The 21,676-nt window shown below is 48.6% G+C and overlaps 1 protein-coding gene across 1 annotated transcript; it reads left to right on the top strand.

The window, feature by feature from the left end:
* Positions 1-14,844: 14,844 nt before the first annotated feature.
* On the top strand, positions 14,845-17,235 carry LOC122372144 (keratin-associated protein 21-1-like). Its single transcript, XM_043349027.1, has 4 exons — positions 14,845-14,976; positions 15,319-15,389; positions 15,666-15,722; positions 16,626-17,235. The coding sequence occupies exons 1-4, from the start codon at positions 14,968-14,970 to the stop codon at positions 17,029-17,031; spliced, it is 543 nt and encodes a 180-aa protein (XP_043204962.1). The 5' UTR covers positions 14,845-14,967; the 3' UTR covers positions 17,032-17,235.
* Positions 17,236-21,676: the final 4,441 nt, after the last annotated feature.

The raw sequence follows: 21,676 nt of genomic DNA, 5'->3' as shown, positions 1-21,676 counted from the left end.
TTCCATCCAGACAGGACATTTTTTATCCGTCACAGGGTGTGGTCCCTGACATGCTGCACAGCGGGGCGGGGCGGTGCATCCTTCGGACGAGTGGTCCTCAGAGCAGCGTGCGCATCGAGTGCGGCTCCGACAGGTGTTTTTGCCATGTCCATACCTCAGGCACTGCCGGCACTGCCCACACCTGCGTGGTAGGGGGATACAAGGTCGTACCTCGTAACGTAGGAAGGCAGCGTAGAAGTGGGAGGGGAGGAGCATGGCAGCGAACCTGATTTTCAGCAGGGGACTCGGACGGTGGGTTTTTGATGGTAGTCGTGTAACCATGGTCACCCCTCGCATGACGCTTTCATCCAGGATAGCCTGAACTGACTCCTCCACAAGCTCAGGTGCATACACTAGCCCCTCCCGGTGGTTTAGCTTATCAGCTAGGATGACCTGGATTTTCTTTCCCTCAATGGAAAACCAATTCAGAAGTGTCTCTGTCTGGGTGCGGTCCCTCGTTTGGATCAAGAGAGCACCACTGCGGGTCGGAGTAACCTTCTCCGGCCGTTTAGACAGGATGAGTTTTAGAGAGTCCCTGATTTTGTAGGGGCTGGTGCTTTTGAAGCTGAGGGTTTTATCTTCATACCGCACCAGCAGAAATGCTGAACCCTCTGGCACAGTGGTCTGACTAGCTGAAGCTGTACTTCCAGCAGATCTGTTAGGATTGCCTGTTTTTGGTGGCATGTTTCCTCACTATGGGGTTTAAGCCAGGAGATGGAGCAATGTGATGGTGTGAGATACCAGATGAGATGAGATGTGGAACAGAGCAGTGAGCACAAGTACAAAATCAATGGAGCGAAGGCCGAAGAGGAAGGACAAAGATGAACCAGTTTGAAAAATTGACCAGCAGACTTAACCTAAGAGCAGGAGTAAGAAGAGCAAGAGCAATGAGATGATAAATTAACTGACCAAGAAAATGGTGCCAAAAACCACGAGGCAAGGAACTGGAACAGCCACAAACAGGCTGTTATCCTAAACCTGAGTCCGAGATGGAGTTGAAAACTCAGATGCAGTGGAAAAGTTAGGGAAAATGCCTTGAAGGTCCAGAAGTGAGAGATATGAAAAACGCTCTTTTTCCAAACGTGAGCGTTATCTTACCGTTGCTAGCCGAAAGGAATTTTCTAGAAGCCGAAACGCCGAGGGAAAGATCAGTGCTTTTTAAATACGGGGCCAGTCCTGGAGCGCTCACAAACGCGCGGGCAGCCCTCTTTTTATCGCAGGAGCGATAAAAGGCAAGAGCAAAATGCAAAATGCAAAATGCAAAGGAAAAACTATCTAATCGCGCCGGACCTATTGGTTTTCTACATATGCGCCGGCCGAGGGAGGAGGGCGGGTACGACCCCCCCCCCCTCGCCGTTTCGCCCCTGGTGGAGCTAGCGCGTCGCGGAAGAAACGAGCGTATGCGCCATTTCAAGACGCAGATATTGATACCCAATTTTAAGGTCCTAGGTCAACCGGTGACCTCTGAGGTCAGGTCAAGTGCCCCAAGGTACGGTTCGGTTTTTGGTGTTTGGTGAATAACTTCGCAAAAAACGGCCGCAGAGCCGCGATTTTGGCAGCATCGTGTTCGCCTTGCTCAGGCGCGTCGAATGATATACTTTTTATTTGGGTGAGGTCAACTTAGAGTGTTGACCTCGGGTCACGGTCAGGTCAGCGCCCCCGGGTCAGGAAGCTGGTCGAAGGAGATCATATCGCATATCATTCGTTTTTTTTTTGGGTTAGGCCCTTTCGGTCGACAAGACCAATATTCGGGTCTTGTCATATCATTCGATACGGCAGGTCTTCTTGAGTCCATTGGTGGCATTCCCGAATCGCTAGCTCATATTGATCGGGAGTTATTGACGAAAAACTAATATGACCCAAATGACGTCATAAATGACGTCACGCAAGGTCAACATTGCAAAAGTGACGCATGGAACCTTGCAAGGAGTGCATGAAATCACGATTCTGTGTGCTTGAGATAGTTGGAGATCGTTCCCGGCGCCAGAATAACAGTTTTCATTTTTCCCCATTGACTGATAGGGGAGGACCGTACAAGAGTAGGGGAGAGTGGGGTAATTTGGCCGGTGGTGTAAATTGGCCGCCCCCACCTGTACGAAAGCTGATAAAAGTGAATGAAATAACTTTAGTCTCTATTCATTTGCCATCGTCAGAACTAACTCCAGAACAAATGTCAAAACTTTCCCCCTCTTAGTTTTATTCAAAATTAATAAAACGTAAATTTCGTTAGAAAATGGTAACTATTACTTCCGTTTAAAAATTTGTATAACTAGTATTTGGGCTGTAAACGAATTCCAACATTATAGCGCCATTCTTGAGGGTATTCAGCGGTTCCAGGAGCAATTTCATCTAGTTCTGTACAGCCATGACGACTTATAGACAAAAATTTCAGAATGGCAATGTGGGGTTATTTGGCCGGGACTAGCGGGGCAACTTGGCCGGTGCGCTCAGAGTCACTATGCTGGGACGGCCAGGTTGTCATGGTCAATTATATCATAAAGGACATAATTCATGACCAACTTTGACTACCTTGATGCCATATTTCGTATTGGACAGCTGTAAGGGCATGTGACGTCATCAAAGGTTACCTAACGCGTTTTTGCTAATAAATACTTACAGAAAAAAGATACAGCCGCGCAAATGGTCTCATTGTGCTCAACTCGTCAGGGCGCATCGAATGATATATATGATGACCTTGAACTCACGTAACCTTGAGGTCAAGCGACCTGAGGTAACGTGACCTGAAGCCAACCTTTGACCTTGACCTCTCGAGGTCAACACATACATGTTTCGATGCGGAATGACGAGAGAATTACGATGGTACTTTTAGTTTTGGCCTAGCTTGATTACTTCAAAAGCTATTCGTAAAAAAAACTGTCATCGCATCTAGAGCCGCTATTTTGACTATTTTCGACCCCTGTGGCGGCTGAGTCAACCTCCAAAATGCTTCAAATGCGTCGTAGGACACGCGTCATTGCTGAATGTGAAGCTGACTCGCCTATAACAAAAATCATGGCCTGAAACTAACACCGGCCAAATTGTCCCACACCCCCGGCCAAATAACCCTGCTAGTGGGGCAATTTGGCCGCTTTGCAGACCTTTGTAATACGTCACAATTTCAATATAAGTAGTTACTCTATCGTTTCAAGTTACTGTCCAGGAAAGTATAATGTATGCCACACCTGGCAGCGTTGAGAAAATGCAGAAATGTGTTGTCGATTTTTAGTTACATCGTTTTCTAAAAAAAAGCGGCCAAATTACCCCACTCTCCCCTACGCACCTAATGCATTTTGTCGTCTCACGCCGTTCGGTTTTGGTTTATAGCTACGATCAGTAAATTTCGATAAAGCCTGATCATTTGCCCACAAATTGTCATGACCACAGCGGCCTACGTCCAATTTAAAGCGTGACCGTAAGCAATTTTCTAACACCCTGCATTTGCGTACTCTTGCCCGATAGGCAGTACAAGAGTACGCACTTCGTGCGGGTGGAGTACGCACTACGTGTAACTATGTATTCCTACTCGCTGAAATCAATGCATTCATGCAAGTAATTAAACTATTGTTATCTTTATTGCCGCAGCCACTAAAACGGTCATCCGTCGGTGACCGGCCGCCGGTGCCGATGTGCGCGCGCCCGCCGCCGGTGCCGATGTGCGCGCGCCCGCCGCCGGTGCCGATGGGTTTGTTCTCCGACTAGGCCGCCTGGGATGGACTATTATGGATGGAACGCCAGGATTCTACGATCCTTGTCCAATTTCTGCTGCAGCAGCGCGAGTCACTGGCAGCGCTGTTGCTGCCAGACGACGGCCGTCGGCGCCCGGCGCACGCGCGCCGCGCACCGGTCGGCGTGTCAGCTGGTAGCGGCTGTGCGCTGCCAACGCCGGCGCAGCAGCTGACGGAACACGACAACCTGGCGGGACGCATGGCCGGGTCAGAGGGGGAGTGGGAGCCGACAGGGTCAGCCACATCACAATGGATGCCTACCTCACCCCACACTGACAAAGTGCCACCATGCCAGGAAAATGTTTCACCTCAGAACAGCATGAACCTAGAAAGAAAACAGGATTGCATAGCTCCTGTATAGAATAGTCATAGACATAAAGCATAGACTCAAATTATTGAGCCATAGCCAAGATTTTACTGAGGGAGGGGCCACAGGTTGCGGCCTAGTGTCGTACCCCCTCCAAAAAGGAAAACTCGGATTTGGCCCACTATTTTTGGGGGTATGGTACAGCTGTTTTTATTTATTTTTATTTCATTTTATTTAATTTCTCGCCTTTGGGGGAGATCATGACACCCGTGGCCACCCCCTTGGCTACATCCCTACATTGAACGAAGAAGCAAATTGAAGAAGCAGCTTTGAACATAGGCGCAAACATAATATGGAACAGACTACATTTTTATGCAGTATGTTATGTAGTCAACATTGCATGCTTTATATAGGCAATCTAATCTTCACCAATCCATTTTGTTAAGCACTTATCTACTTTTCTAGTTTCAATTGATTGGTCAATGCTCGTATACATAATTATCAGCATTCTAATATATGATGCTGAGACATGTTCAATCTCTGACCAACTCCCTGTATACAAAAAAAAAAAAAATTAGCATTATGCATACATAACTTACTGATCACTTTCTGTCAACAGCCTGCAAGCAGCATTGCGATCTTCCTTCCGCAGTGACGGAGACCTCTGTCATGTGCGCATGGTGTGTTGTGTTGTGTTGGCTTTTAAGAAATTTCAACAGCTAAGAAGGAAAAACAAAACATTTCTTTAAATACCTGCATGTTTGCTATAAGCGCAAGCTAGGATGCAATGAGTAAAAGTATACAAAAACCCCAATAAATAGGTTCGGAATGGAATAGGTTGTGAGGTGTTACTGTAGTAGGCTGGTTGAAAGGTTTCTATGTTGTAGACATCTGCCATGGGGTTTTAGGTTGGTATTAAGGGTATTACAAACTTTTTAGGAAAGTAGGTAAGGTTAGGTCAGGAATGTTGGTTATTTTCATTCAAATTTCACACTTGTTCACTTGAATTGTATTTCAAATTGACACAAACGTTTTAAAAGTTATGGTGAAAATATGTTCCTTTCCTATGTGAATTGTGATTTTAGTATTTGAATTTTATATGCAGGAAGTCAAACATACTTACATTGACTATCATACCACCAACCACAAAATGCCCAATCAGAGACACTTTTGTTATTGTATGAGCCGCGTCATATTTGAAAGCAAATATATTTGCTGCCAAATTTCCCCCTCATTGGCATGAAGTAAATCCTTCATTACGTCACAGATGCGATCTAAATGACGTCACGATGAAATCTAAAAGTCGCAATATTTCAAAAAGCATACAATGAAAACGCGTAAAAACTTGCAAAATTCGTCACAATGCCCTAAGTAACATTTCCGAATCCTAAACGGGATTTTTTCGAAGGTGGGATAGTCCCTTTAATAAGTGCCACAAAACTATGGATTATGACATGCTATCACATAAAATCACTAGAACAGAACGTTTGTGAGTTGCGACAAATATTTTTTGGGATTTCTGTGTTGATGAAAAAGAAGTGAGGATCTATGATCTCACTGGAGGTCAAGCAAAAAATAGTCTGGGATCCATGACCCCTACGGATCTGTCGATAAATTAAAGGGCTGGATCTATGATCCCATCGGATCCGAGATCAGGATCCGTAAGATCAGATCCAAGATCAGTGGCGCAGCCAGGGGGGGGTCAGAGGGTCAGCTGACCCCCCCGAAATTTCTGTCAGGGGCCCGCTCTGGGATAGCGAGGGAGAGAGAGAGAGAGAGAGAGAGAGAGAGAGAGAGAGAGAGAGAGAGAGAGAGAGAGAGAGGGAGGGAGGGACGGAGGGACGGAGGGAGGTGAGAGGTCCTAATATAATCGGACGAGCCCGCTTCGAGAAATGCCTACTGGGACACCACGGGTGATGGTCCATGGGCCTCAGGTGCAAAGGGCCCGGGCCCCGGGTAGATGGGGCCCGGGCCCCCGGGTAGATGGGGCCCATGCCCCCAGGTAGATGGGCCCGGGCCCCCGAGTGGATGGGGCCCGGACTCCCGAGTGGATGGAGCCCGGGTCCCCGGTGGATGGGCCCGGGGCCCCGGGTAGATGGGGCCCAGGCCCCCAGGTAGATGGGCCCGGGCCCCCGAGTGGATGGGGCCCGGGCCCCCGAGTGGATGGAGCCCGGGCCCCCGGTGGATGGGCCCGGGGCCCCGGGTGGATGGAGCCCGCCCCCCCCCCCCCGGGAGAACGGAGCCCGGGCCCCCGGGAGAACGGGGCCCGGGTGGACGGAGCCCGGGCCCCGGGTGGATTGAGCCCGGGCCCCCGGTGGATGGAGCCCGGCCCCCACCCGGGAGGACGGGGCCCGGGCCCCGGTTGGACGGAGCCCGGGCCCCCGGGTGGATTGAGCCCGGGCCCCGGGTGGATTGATCCCGGGCCCCCGGTGGATGGGCCCGGGCCCGGGAGAATGGGCCCGGGCCCCGGATGGATTGAGCCCCGGGGCCCGGGCCCCCGGGTGGATTGGACCCGGGCCCCAGGAGAACGGGGCCCGGGCCCCAGTTGGACGGAGCCCGGACCCCCGGGAGAACGGGGCCCGGACCCCTGGGAGAACGGGACCCGGGCCCTCGGGTGGACGGGGGCCCGGACCCCGGGTGGATGGGGCCGTGCCCCCGGGAGAACGGAGACCGGGCCCCGGGTGGACGGAGCCCGGGCCCCCGGGTGGATTGAGCCCGGGCCCCGGGTGGATGGAGCCCCGGGGCCCGGGCCCCTGGTGGATGGGCCCCGGAGCCCCGGGTGGACGGAGCCCGTGCCCCCGGGAGAACGGGGCCCGGACCCCTGGGAGAACGGGACCCGGGCCCTCGGGGGGACGGGGCCCCCGGGTGGATTGAGCCCGGGACCCGGTGGATGGGCCCGGGTGGATGGAGCCCCGGGGCCCGGGCCCCCAGGTGGATTGGACCCGGGCCCCGGGAGAACGGGGCCCGGGCCCCTGGTGGATGGGCCCCGTAGCCCCGGGTGGACGGACCCGGGCCCCCGGGAGAACGGGGCCCGGACCCCTGGAAGAACGGGAACCGGGCCCTCGGGTGGACGGGGCCCGGGCCCCCTGGTGGATGGACCCCAAAGCCCCGGGTGGACGGCGCCCGGGCCCGTGTGGATGGGGCCCAGGCCCCCGGGTGGATGGGGCCCGCTAGGGTCACCCACTTGCTCCGCAACGCGGATAAGTGGTATTTTTGATCGGTAGGCGTTTGGTTGGTCTTGTCTCCGTGGGCTATGTATCCATTTCCGTCGATTGCTTTTTGACGGCTAAACATTTTGGCTTGGGAAAAATATCCTTCGCATCGAGGTGTCCGTGCCAGATAAGCGTGCGTTCTACTATAGAACATGTCAAGTGTATTTTATAACATAGGTTACGTAAGTTAATGAAAAATGAAAGCCAGCGATGAATCGCCATGTAGAGGTTTGGAACATTTATCTTTTTAAGAATGCTGTTGCTCGTCTTGCAAAAGCGATGCTTGGATCTTGGACAAAATTTAATGTTCTTTCCAACGATGCCATTTTCAATTGTCAAACATATCAGGTTATGCAGCAAAACCCATGTAATGAAGCAAGTGGCACATCATGGACAAATACTATGCTCTCCAGTCTTTGTTCCACCTTGTTTTTTATCAATTAGCTTTTCACATTTTTTCATGAGAAGCGGTACATTTCTCTTGCCTATAGGTGTTGTTTGACTTCGCCCCGTCTGACAGTCACCCGAAAATGGTATAAGGTCCAAAATCCGTCTGAAACGTCAATTTTTAAGCAAAAGTGCCTCACAGGTGCACGTGGCGCGAGCCATTCCCTGCATCACACACCATTCGATACCCGTTCGATTCACTACACGATACTGTGCTCCCCGTGCCGATCGGATCCACGGTTACCGAGATATTGCACGGGGACCGGACCCGTGTCGGGCAAATTTAACCATTTTCGCCCGATTTTGCAAGCCGACTTATACATGTAAAGCATATGACGCGAATTTGCACTTTTTGGGCATGGGTCATGTGCTCACTATCGTCCCGATCGAACTGAGACCCCTAAAAGGCACGTTGTCCATCCTTGTTCTATAAGTTGCGCAAATTTCAGCGCGCTAGGTGCAACAGTCTGCAGGCCTGCACCCCGCGCTAAGTAACACCATGGAGTAACACCATGCCGGGACCTCGGTAACAGACAGAATCTACATCACCACATTACCACACCACAACAAACCCGGCCAAAGACACTAAATGTCTGATATGAGCGCGTTAAAATTTCTTGTGAGCGAATTCGCGTAATGAAGAAGAATAATGGCACAATCTAGGTACTACAGCAGCCAATAGATGACTTTAGGACAGGCACAAATTGGCACATGGGACTACAAAGTATTTATATCATACTATTGTCCGACAGAAGCCGGCAACAGCTCCGTTTGCATATATGCTATGCATATTGCCGAAGGCGTACATTTCGGCCTCGAAAGATACGAATTCATACTTCATAGTAACAGTGCCTACCTATATTTCTGTCGTGGTCAATTTGCGTGGAAATTAACCCATTGATGACACACTGGGTGGTTACCGAGCTATTGTTCTATCAAAATTTTCCGATTCAAACTCGCTCAGGGTTATCGGGCAGATAAAGGGGGCCCGCCCAGCAGAATGTGTATGAAATATGGAGATTCTGAAAAATGGGTGGGGGGCCCGCACACTAGGGGGCCCGCTTTGGAGGCGATGACCCCCCCGAAATGAAATCCTGGCTGCGCCACTGTCCAAGATTCATTTGCTGGGATCCATGCAGATGTCTGGCCCCATCCCCCTCCCCCTAGGGGCCGCGGGTTAACCCGCGCCCCGCTGGGCTATTCAGCCATACGCGCCCTGCTGGGGGAGGGGCAGATTCTGCCCCCCCCCCCCACACTGTCTAACTTCCGAACCGATGGTCGTAGAAAGACGGGAAAAACGGCAATCGAAAGCTCTCAACAAGGCAGATCTTAAGAGCCGATTTTTTTTGCTTAAGTAGGTCAGAGGTTAGGTCAAGGTCAAGTCAAGGGTACAAAATGCAAGTTTCTATATTATCGGTCTTGCACCGTAGTTGCCGAAGAATGGACTGAGACTGATTGCCTGGCACACGCAATTAGTGATATGGACCACATCTGGATGAGTTTCAGGTCGAGGCCAGGTCAAGGTCAGGTCAAGTAAGGTCAAATTTTGAAGTTGATTGTTAACCCGCGCCCTGATGGGGTCGACCGAGCAACGCGGTCTGATGGGGGGCATTTTGGCCCCCCAAGATCTCGAGAACCACGCAACATAGCGACAAGCGGCAAACGGCGTTAGATAGCCCCAACGGGGAACTACCTTGTGACCCAATTTGATTGACCTCAGTCAAACCGATGACGTCACAGGTCAGGTCAAAGGTCGAATTTTCACCGTTTACAGGCATTTCAAGAAATGCGTTGTAAAATCGAGTAAAATGCATTTCATTGAAAATCATCGATGGGGAAATGTTCGTCAAACACATATTTTGCTATTTAAGGTCACTGATACCAGGTGAGGTCACAGAGGTCAGGTTACTGAGGGTCACAAATTAAAAATATCATGTGATGCATGTTTTATGATCTATTTTATATGCCAAATGTGATTATGTGGGACAGGCAGCCCTTGGAGTCAGTTGAGATTATGTTTTGGTGAAGGTCAGGTCAAGGTCAGGTCAAATTTGAAAGTTGATATTTTTGCATAAAATGGGTATCGATTCGATGCAGCTCGTCACGGGGAGTTCAATGGTGGTCTCCGTTTTGCGCTACGTGGTCTAGAATTGCTAAAAGTTGAGTTCAAAAATTTGACGTCATCAATTTTGAAGTTTTTTTTTGCTATAACTTGGCCAAAAAAAGAGGTATCGATCTAAAATTTAGTATGTATATCGAAGAGCGCAGGGACTATCACATATATTCCGGTTTTCTCGAAATTCGAAAAAATGGAAATTTTTTGAGTTTTTCTTAAAAAACCATTTTTTATTTTTGGGGTTAGAAATCCCAAACTTTCGAAAATCCGAGATAGCAGTTTTGTAGCGCCGTCTTTTTTCTACACAACCACATAAAGAACTTTAAAATTGCTTGTTAACTGTAGAATTGGTGAGCATTTCAAGATGTCATGTTTTTTGCTTATTTTTACTCGAACATGACCTCAGTTTGACCTCAATAACTCCTGACCCGAGGCGACCTGTGACTTGAAGTTTTGGATGAAGGTGTCAAATTGATACCCGGTAAGGTACCCAAAATTTGGCGGCGCGCCGTTTTCTCGCTATTTCAGAAAAACCACAGGGGGGGGGCAAAATGGTTCCCCCCCATCAGGGCGCGGGTTAAGACCTAAAAAGGTGTCTATCTGATGCAGTTTTTCACGGCGAATGGCACAGACCCGGGAACAGGGGGGCAGCGGGGGCGCTTGCCCTCCCCCCCCCCAACTTGAGAGCCGAGGGGGCGGCGCCCCCTCAACATTGAGGCGGCGAGAAAGGATCTTTCCTCACTTTTCCATACTTCTTTCCTTCTTGTTTCCTTTATGCATCTAAACATCAACACACGGCATTTTCCTTGCCATCTGAGTTGTTTGTGTTGATACAGTATCGATTTGACAACATCTGCTATTGTTATCCCGCTTTGGTTTGGGCCTGACCTTGGCCATAAGTTTGGCAGACCATATTTTATGCTGGACCATTTTGAGTCAGCTAAAGCTTTGAGAAATATGCACATAACGTATAACGGTGGCAAAATCGTTACTATAGGCTGAACACAGTTTACTCGCTCCGGGTGTGAGGGACGGGTGTGGGGCAATGAGTGCACTTAGGTGGCGCCCTCGGAAGGCCGGTATGTGATAAAAGCTCAGCGACACTAAGTACTGGTGTGATGCCTTCGGTTATCGGTAGCACCCTCAGAATCACCGGCGTATAGGGCCCTCAGAGCCGCCGGTAAGGGACCTTTGAGGCACCGGTGTGGGGCTGTCATGCAGGTGCCGGTGTAGGCGCTCAGAGGTGCTAGTGTGATTCTCTCAGAGGCGCCGATGAGGGTCCTTACAGGCGTTGCTGTGGGCCCTCATAGACGCTGGTGTGGAGCCGTTACAGACGGGAGTGGGGCCTTTAGAGCCGCTGACGCGAACCCTCTACAAGCCGGCAGGGGGTTCTCAGTGACCGGCAAGGGGCCCTTAGGCCGGCAGAAGAAGTTTTGTGGGGTCCTTACTTAGAGACCGGCATGGTACTGTCAGACGCCGGTAGGGCCCTCAAAAGTCACCAATGGGTGGCCTTTAGACGCGCAGGTGTTGGCCGTTGGGTCCTCAGAGCCACCGATATAGGACTTTAATATAGGCACTGGTGTAGGCACTCAGAGTTGGGCGTGTGAAACCCTTAGAGACACCGGCACCGCTGTGGGCCCCCTCAGGCGCCGATGAGTTGCCGTTATTCCCCAAAGTTACCGTTATTCGGCCCTCAGAAAAATAAGTGTGGGACCATCACATGTGGGAAATGTCCCTAGAACTGGCCCCTCATAGGCCGATAAGAACTCTCAGCGGCCAGTAACGGCCTTTGGAGACCACCGAGGGACCCTTAAAGCCGTAAGAGGTCCTCAGAAGCCGGAGTGGGGCCCTTATGGAGATCTTAGTGTGGCTATTTAGGGCCCATGAGGTGTTCTAACGAGCCCATGGGGCCCTTCTGAGTCTAAATATGGTCATCGTTAACCTTCAGCGGTCAAATGGCGCCGGTCAAGAGCCCCTCGGACCCGAGGGTCCCTTTGAACCCAATGGGGAGGGGGGTACGTGTCCCCTAAGAGCCCCAGCTACGCCACTGTTTCATATGCATCATTTCAGGTATTTTAGGCTCGCCCCCCCCCCCAACTTGAAAATCGTTCCCGGGCCCCTGGCGAATGGTGCTGTTGTTGTTTCCGTATGACGTCTAGAAGTTCCAAAAGTTCATTTTTCGAAAATTGTGTGTGTCGTGACGTCATAAAAGTTTGAATAACTCCCACATTTTTGAACCAATTTTTCTAAAAATTGGCATGTTAGTGCACATAGACCACTTCTCTAACATATATTCCGGTTTTTTGATAAACACAAAATCTTGGATTTTATGTTGAATTTCCCAAAAAAGTAAGTTTTAAATGTGGGTCAATATCCAAAATTTTCAAAAAACCGAGATAGCCAGTTGATAGACAAAGTAGAATCACGTAAAAACATTTTTGTTCCGTCTTGAAATAAAGATTTTAGCGGCGTTTCCAGTTTGGCAGTTTTTGAAGCGAAAATGGCGTGACATGATGTCACTTAACCCGCGCCCGGCTGGGGGTCCTGGGGCCGTATTCACGTCGACTTCGTAAGTCGATTTTCTTTCGTAAGTATAATTTGGTATTCACGTCGACACTTCTTAAGTTTTTATCAACGGAGTTCACGTGATTAAAAAAATTTATTTAAGAAGCAGGTCAAACTTAAGAAAATTCTTACGAAAATGATCGACGTGAATACGGCCCCTGGATTTCCACGCCCTGCTGGGGGGTGTTTGAACCCCCCCCTTCTAACTCGGCTCCTGGGCCACGTAGCGATACGCGGAAGGCGGCGTTCGAAAGAGCGTCAAAAACAATGACGAAATTACTTAGGTTAACTTTTTGGTCAGGTCAAAGGTCAGGTCACCAGAGGTCATTGAAGGCAAAATTTCGCCGATTTCCAGGTCGAATGTCGACAATTTCCAAGAAGCCAACGCATAACTCGGGAACCAATAGAGCTACAGCGCCGCGGAAAAGCGCATTCGATAGCCCTATTAACGCCCTTTCTGAGTAGTTCTCTCAGATTTGACCTAACGTCAACGGTGTTGCCTGCAGGAGGCAAAAAACTGCAAAAATAGCCGATTTTTTTCGGAAACAGTTTTTCTGCAATAACTTTTGACCCAAGCCTTGTACGAGCTTACTTTTACCGGCATCGTGTTCCTCTCGTCAAGTCGCATCGAATGAACTATAACTTGACCTTGAAAGGTCAACTTGAAAATTTGACCTCAGTTCAAGGTCATGACCTGACCGAAAAGGGTCATGTTGCATATCAGTCGATCCGTATCGTCGAGCTGAACACATCTAAGGCGTTTTCATCGCTCTAGCATGCCTCTATCAAAAGTTATTTGCGAAAAACTGTTAGATACCATTCGTGACCTAAGATGACCTCAGGGCATAAACAGGGGTCACTGACACCATTTTCATGTGCAGTGTGTCTAAACCACTTGTAATGCAGTGTTTGGGAGTGTTTATAATGTCTTTCGCCCAAAAGAGGCGCATTTCAATTTTCTCCCATTGACTTATAATGGGGAGGTCGCAAAATTGACCTGACCTTAGGTCATCGATATCAAAATTCTGAGATATACATTTTGTACATTCTATTGCTCTTAGCAATCGCTGAAAGTTTCAAAGCAATCGGTCACTCGGTGTAGCTATGACAGACATTGAAACTTTTTATGAGGTGAGGTCACTTCAAGTGACCTGGTGACCTGACCTTGAATGACCTTGGTCTGAAATTTTCACAACATGTGTAGAATTGATGTACCAAAAACGGCGGCGCGGAGCGCCGCCGTTTTTGAGATATTCGCGAAAAACCACAGGGGGGGGGGTGTTCAAACACCCCCCAGCAGGGCGCGGGTTAAATCAGTGAGAGCTGGCTATCAGTTTGAGTCGGCTCGAGTGACGTCTAATAAAGGCATGCAGTTCGAACAATCGGTGCAACTTGGTGACAACTTAGTGGTCCCTACATATCCAGCAATGTGTCCGGCTTCGCGGTGAGCATGTCGGCTGTTGCAAAATAATTTTAACAAAACGAAGCAATTGTGATGTTTGTTGTTTTAAAGTCATTTTTTCCCAGGAAATTAGTTATGTATGGTCACTTTTCGGATTATTCTCTGGGATAATAATATCTAACTCACAAGTCCATATATTTCGGATGATATTGCTCACCCTTGGTCACTGGACAAAATAAAAACAATTACAGGTATGAAAAACCATGTATTTTTGGTGTGTGGTTTTTCATACATGTAATTGTTTTTATTTTGTCCAGTGACCAAGGGTGAGCAATATCATCCGAAATATATGGACTTGTGAGTTAGATATTATTATCCCAGAGAATAATCCGAAAAGTGACCATACATAATTGTGATGTTACAAAATGTTTGGGACACTCTGTGTCGATAGCTCCATATCGATCAATAAAGCAGACACGCCTTATTATTCACAGGTGCCAGGAACCGGAACAAAAAAAGGCCGAGCAGTACACGCACAACCAACGGTCCTGAATCAGGAAAATAATCACTAGAGAAAAAAATCAACCTCATTTTGACCACACTTACTTCGGGCTTGACTTTCCAGGCTCCATCCAAGATTAGACTACAGGTTATGAAGGATAATTTCAGATCGCTTTGTTGTTTTGTTCGCGAATTGAAAAATCAAAATGTAAAAAAGCATTATCACAGTCAGCAGCGATTCATATGTGACGTAGAGAGAATGTCTGGCGAACACTGGCACCGCCACAGCCAGCCAAGCTCTATGCCCGTTTTCCTGTGCCCCGATATGCTGGCCGAGTGTCTCATGGATTATTCGGCGTCCAGGCGGCGGCTGTGCCCGCTCTCAGGCGCCAGAATGTGAGAATTGATCTGCGGACTGCGGCCTCGGCGTCCTGCAGGGGCGCGTACCAGGCGCCACACTCTATACCCGGTAAACGGCGCGCGGGGTGGGAGCGTGCACCCGCAGTTCTGCACATGAAAACTCGGCACTACGGGATCAAATATTTGGTCACGACCGGACCCCGCCCTCAGGCTGGCCAGAGGAGGTATATATAGCGGAAACGAGGACGGCAGAAACGCAGTCAGCTCTCAGCGGCCACCACAACCTACCAGACATGATTCAGGTAAGTCTCTAAAGGCTCTAAATGGAAAATATATCACAAAGCCTTACTGAAGGAGGAATTTTGAAAATTGAAAGGAAAACGAGATTGCAAGCAAAACGTATCAAATGTCATTCGGCATTGCCCTTCGTTTCAAATGTTATTCGTCATCCCATTGACAGCATTGCACCGCGCACACGTAGTTCCTAGATACGTTTTCCTTGCAATGTAACGTTGTAAGTTGCGTGTTTTACATCATGTCTAATTGTATCATGACTAGTGGTGGTATATTACCGCCACCATGAACACTCCGAGGTTTGGTTGGACGGCTCACTAGCGCCGTGTTCCGTTCTGTTCTGTTTTCAGTTCGCCGTTCTCTCCGTGCTGGTGGTCGCAGCGGCTGCCAGCGGTGGGCAGAGCAACGTCCACGTGTCTACGTGAGTCCGTAGTAGTCATAGGCTTTAGCTAAGAGCATTGTACGTACAGCATAAGTGATATACCATTATTGATGTGGCTGTCACAATTATTTGCCTTAATTTCGCTTGAAAAGCTCACCTTGCTCATCAATACAAAAGGGAAGTTGCTTCCACTGCTTTCATTCGGTTATTTTACTTTTATGCATTTACTTCATTTAGCATATCATGAGGCTGCTCTTGACCCTCAACAGTAATTTTGTATACCAAATTCTGACCCGCCCTGGTTTTTTTTCTCAGTTTCACGCCGTACTCGAGCAACTCGTACGGATCCCATGTGAACCACGGATACTACGTGTAAGTGCAGTTCAAGACTGGTTCCCAGAAACGGTCCTTATTTCGGGAAAAATTGTGCGTTTAAACTTTGCAAGTTAATCAGTGAACCGTTAGAATAGAGAATATGAAAATAGCGCTTTTATCGTAATTAACTGTGTTTCTGCCCAGAGAAGAAAGAAACAATGAGTGGTGAAAAATGGCAGCCGATAGTGTCCAACTTGCTTTAAAACAGAAACACCAGAGCGTTTTAATGTGTAGATTGATGGGCCAGGTTCAAATCTGAACTTATTAAAGGGACTATCCCACCTTCTAAAATATTGTTAAAACCAGTTAAATTGTGCCCAACTTTATAGATTGGATGACCAGGAACACGGTTCTGGCATTTATTTTTCATTAAACATCTTAGGCTTCCCATATTCCAAACACAAACTTTCAAATGTGTGACGTCACAGCCCAAAATTACCTCCTTCCCCAGGCCACATTACTGTCATAAAGCTGATTCTTTTTACTCTGTAGGCACCACAACAAAGTTCAGACCAAGTTTTAAGCGATTTTTCAACGAACAAACCCATTTAAATCAGAATGACTAAACGAGGTGACGTCACACTAACGGTCGCTCCATGTTGAAGATAGGGCCTTGCGCAAGGCCCATTTTCAAATGAAGGGAACGAATTTCTTCAACACCAAGAGGCCGCGGGGGTTGCAACCTAGATAGATAGTGGTTTCTGATCCTCGCCGCAAACTTGGCTATCTCAACTCAAACCCCATGTTAAAGGTGGGATAGTCCCTTTAAATATGATCGAAATGTGTGCTAAAAAATAGTGGCGAAAAGGACCACGAAAAAGCTCCAAACAACCTACCGTGTACATTGTTCGATAAAAACAATGTGATGTTTCGGTGACAAACATTCCATTCCATTTTCAGTCCCGGCGGCTACGGCCGCTACGGCCGGTACGTCGGCGGCTACGGCCAGATCTACGCCCAGGGACAGGGTATCGGACTCAGCCAGGGCGGTGGATACGGCGTTGGATACGGTGGATACGGACATCAAGGATACGGACGCGGCGGACTCAGCGGATACCAGTACGGATACAGCGCCGACGTCGGAAACGGATACGGACAGGGCGTCATTGGAGGTGGATACGGCGGAATTGGGGGTGGATACGGCAGAATCGGGGCTGGATACGGCGGAATCGGGGCTGGATACGGCGGAATCGGGGCTGGATACGGCGGAATTGGAGCTAGGTTCGGCGGAATTGGAGCAAGGTTCGGCGGAATCGGAGGCCAATTCGGCGCTTTCCGTCGTGGCTACGGTAGGCTCTACGGTTGATACGGTATTAGTGGATTCAGCTGCTTCGGAGGGGGACTTTTGGCGGAATCAGTGGATATGGACATCTAGAAATGAGCTTTGACATGTATCTGAACGGTACGTGTGATTCCCTATTCTTCATGTCCATGGAGCAGATTATCTCAACATTCCTGTGTGAACATTATTGTATATTTTCAGCCTGTTAATAAAATATTCAAATAACAATCTAGTGTCTGATGCAATGTCTCAAGGCATGGGTTGACAAAGCTATCCCAAAGAGCTGGTTACATGTACACATTAAAACGGTCTCAGATGCCGAGGGAGTGTTTTACGTGAAACGTGTGAACCGGCCTGCAGTTCACACCGCTGTCAGTATACGAAACTCACCGATCAGCTGTTGAAGTGGTTAAAACGACTATTCGCTTTGGTTTTTTCGTCTCCAAAGTAACGAAATTATTTGCAGAATCGCTCGCAACACTGCAGTTGTGGCAACTACATACCAAAAAAGTTATGGTCTGCGCTATCGATACGCAATTCAACGAGCGAGCAGCATACCATGAACACGGAACACAATGAACATAATTTGAACGAATCTGCCGGCCTAATGTGCACCAATTGTGTACCAGATAGCCGTGGTGAAAACGGCTATTATCCATGTGTTACCAGACTTTTCGTGATTATAAACATGCCAACATGTGAAATGATGCTTGTCCCATGCATTATGGTTGATGTTATTACTGTATGCCTGGCCTATTAAAATACATTAGCTGTAGGGGTGTGGTAATAACTGGTGTAAGCAAAGTGGCCACCGTCAAAAATGCATTACCCATTGACCTATAATAAGTACATAATAATGTACGACCCCCACTCGCGTTTGGCCCCTGATCGAGCTACAGCTTTGCGCAAAAAACGAGCGGCGTGTTGCACGTGACGAGAGGAAGCCGATGATACCCAAATTTTAGGCTCCTAGGCCATCGGTTGACCTTCCAGGTCAGGTCAATGACCCAAAAGTACGGGAAATCGGAACCTGCTAGAACGTCGTATAGTGTGGCTGCTATGGAGTTTCCAGGGTGCTGATCACGAATATCATGTTAGTTTTGATCACAGCTGATGTCTTCATGCAATTAGGCTAGGTGGGGTCAGGTCAACCTCAACCGCCTCTGACAGCTTCGTGACATGTTACGAAGGCATCAAAACTACTTCGTTTATGTTCAAATGGGCGCTAAATTCGAATTAAGCTCCAAAACCTAGCCTCGAAACATGTAAAACTCGAGAAAAAAGAACCGAGGTCATCGAAGGTCAATGACCTGACCTGACTTCAGGTGACCTTGACATCCACCCTTATGCATGGGAGCAACATCAAACCACATGTTTGAACGCTTGAAACCACGAAAAGACTGCAAACGCACGGCTAATACGAGCCGACATACGCCGAATCGCGATTCTGGCCAAACATGGTCTCGAAAAGTAGGTCACAGGTCAAAGGTCATTTGGGTCACGGTCATGAAATTTCAGGTGTAAAATTGATCAACGCGAGGGTACTGAAAGTTTCGTCGTGATCGTCCGCTCTTTACGAGTTATTTGGAAAAAACTTAAGGGGGAGTTGCTTCAACCCTCCCCCCTCTGTGCCGGCGAGGGTTGAGGTCATCCAACATATGAATCTATGTTGGATTTTTCACAGGTGATTTTCAAGTCTGGACCCGCGATGACTTGGAACGTCTGGACGTCAGACATGCGCCGCCGCGCGTCCGTCTGGCGATACTCACCTGTCTGCCGGCGGCGGCGGTCACCGCGCGCCGGTCTGTTGGAGCCTGGAGGTCACCGCGTACCTGTCTGCCGGGGGTCACTGCGTGCCAGTCTGCTCCGATTCCTGCTGGCTGTTGGTCTACACTCGGTGGAAAGTAGTTAATTTTAGTAAATTGTAGTAAATCCTAGTAAATTGGAAGAAACTTGATTAGTTGTAGGCACAGGGGAGCTTTGCCGCTTCAACCCTATTGGCCGTAGTGTCTAACGGTGGCGGCCATATTGCGCAGACCAGAAACCGGCTGCCGCCTGTGTTGAGGAATAGGGAATTCGGGACCTCGATTTACGTTTGCGGCCGCCGTATCCATTACGATCAAGTTACGTAGATTAGATACAGAGCCCGGTATCTTACGCAGAATTGAGTGGGGAACACGATACTATCGTGTTATCTTCAGAATTCCTCAAATTCACTCGCCGGACCTACATTTGCCCCGGCCGAGGGGGTTGATTGAACTCACCTCTCCAATGCGCCGCTAATTAAACTAGAATTAAGCGGTTAAGTGGTCGTATGCGGCAAAGTATAATGCAGAGTGACTGGTAGGAACCCGCTTTAAAGGTCTCAGGTCAACTGGTGACCTCTGAGGTCAGGTCAAGTGATCTAAGGCACGGGTTCGGTTTTTGGTAAATAACTTCGCCAAAAATGGCCTTAGAGCCGCGATTTTGGCATAATCGTGTTCAGCTAGCTCAGGCGCATCGAGTGCTATACTTTTTGTTCGGGTCAGGTCAACTTAGGGGGTTGACCTCAGGTCAAGGTCAGGTCAGCACCCCTAGGTCACGAAGTTGTTCGAAAGAGGTCATGTCGCATATCATTCGATTCGGCAGGTCTTCCTGAGTCCATTGGTGGCTTTCCCGACTCGCTAGCTCAATTTGATCGGGAGTTATTGAAGAAAAAATTATGACCCTAGTGACGTCACAAATGACGTCACGCAAGGGCAACAATGCAAATATGAAGCATCGGACCTTGCAAGGATTGCATGAAATCACGATTCTATATGCTTGATATAGTTTCAGATCATTCCCGGCGCTAAAATAGCAATTTCCATATTTCCCCATTGACTTATGAGGGTTTAATGTATAAGATCCCTGTATCTGAGGATTTTGAAAGATGTCACCTTGTTTTCCAATCAATTCTGCGTAAGATGCCGGGTTTCGTGTCTACATAGCTTGAGCGTAACGGATGCAGCGGCCGCAAACGTAAATCGAGGTCCCGAATTCCCTATTCCCCAACACAGGCGGCGGCCGCTTCCTGGTCTGCGCAACATGGCGGCACCGTTGGACACCATCTGGCGGCCGATGCGCCTTCCACATTATAGCTCGGGGTTACATGAGCAGAGTTAATACGCATTACAAACGGACTACAATGGTGAGGGAATAGGAAAATCCGTTCCTGATACGCATTTACTTGCTCATGTAACCCCGGTAATAGAGTTCAGTGGTTGTAGGCCTGCTGAATATATCTATCGTTCTGCCAATTAGAAGCAAAATGATCTTTTTTTTCTTTTTTTTTCGTTTATTTACACAATCATCACTCTATATCTGAACACAGTATCGGATTCTTCCCCTCCCCCCCCCCAACCCACCCAAACACACACATAGATGCACCCGCACACACTTCAACACTTCCGCGTGCGGGGCTGTCCCTCTGCTGCGGGGCGACATTCGCTCCGCCGAGCGGGCACGCGAGCCGCGGACAGCCGGCCGGGATTTATGGAATCAACGACCGCGGACTTCGCGCCCCGTTTCACCCAACACCCGCCCGGCACCCCGGGGGCGCGCACCCTCCCGGCTACCTTCGTTGTAACGCTTCAGGGCGTCAAGGATTGGCTTAAATGATTGGGAAGCCGAATCATTGCCTGCCAGTTTGCTAATATAGTGTTCGACTTTAAATTTAGTAAAAATGTTAGACGCCAGCCCCTGTATTTCAGGCTTCATTGATCGCCTGTGGCACTGCCAAATATATTGTTTTGTAATGAGAACCAGTAGATTGATAGATGGCGCAGGAAATGTGGCTGTGCCTTCTGATATGTTGAGCAGCACTTGTGTCGCGTTGAATTGAGACCGAATATTGCAGACTCGACCCAGGGTATCCCGGAGCTTCTGTGCCTCGGGGCATGACCAAAATAAATGGGTTATATCTTCCTCAACCGATGGGCAATGCTGGCACCGATCCGACTGCAATATCCCGAACAGTTTTAGGCGTTTGCTAGTTGGGATGATTCTGTGGATTATTCGCAGCTGCAACCATCGTAATGATATGTCGTCGGATGTCGCGTAAATTCCTGCAAAAACCTTTTCCCAACTTAAGTTTCTCGGTATATGTAGCTCACGCTCCCACTTTGATATTGCCTTCTCAGGACGACAATTGAATTTAAATAGTTCACTGTATGCCCATTTTGCCACTCTTGTTGCAGCCATCAGCCGCGAGGTAGTCTCCGGTTGCTCAGTGGAAACGCTCGGCTTGTCTCTTTGTAGAATGTTTTTCCATATGCCCGGTATCGACTTCAGTAAGGCTGATGCCGTCATCGGATGAATCGTATATTTAACCGAAATTTCAGAAGCGGTCAGTAGACGTCTTTCTAATAGGTTGTAGACATGCTCTATTTGTTTTATACCTTTTTGGAGGAGATTGCGTCTGCTAAAAACTTGTTTTCTCTCTACATTCATGTTTTTATTTAGCCAGATTGTTTGTTTGAGCACTTGTTCCCCTGTCACTGGATCTGGTTGGCTTATATAGGCCCAAGCTGCGAGTACCTCTCTCCAGAAAGTACTTGTCGTTGTTTCGTGAATAACTTTCTTTGATAGATTGCAATCGAAAATATCGAATTGTTGAAACGGCGTGAATTTTTTCTTCAATACTTCCTTC

This window comes from Amphibalanus amphitrite, unplaced genomic scaffold (genome assembly GCF_019059575.1).
Source record: "Amphibalanus amphitrite isolate SeventyFive unplaced genomic scaffold, NRLGWU_Aamphi_draft 001322F_arrow, whole genome shotgun sequence".
Lineage (NCBI taxonomy): Eukaryota > Metazoa > Arthropoda > Thecostraca > Balanomorpha > Balanidae > Amphibalanus > Amphibalanus amphitrite.
Note: the sequence above shows the minus strand (reverse complement) of the source record. Positions and strands in the feature narration are given on the sequence as shown.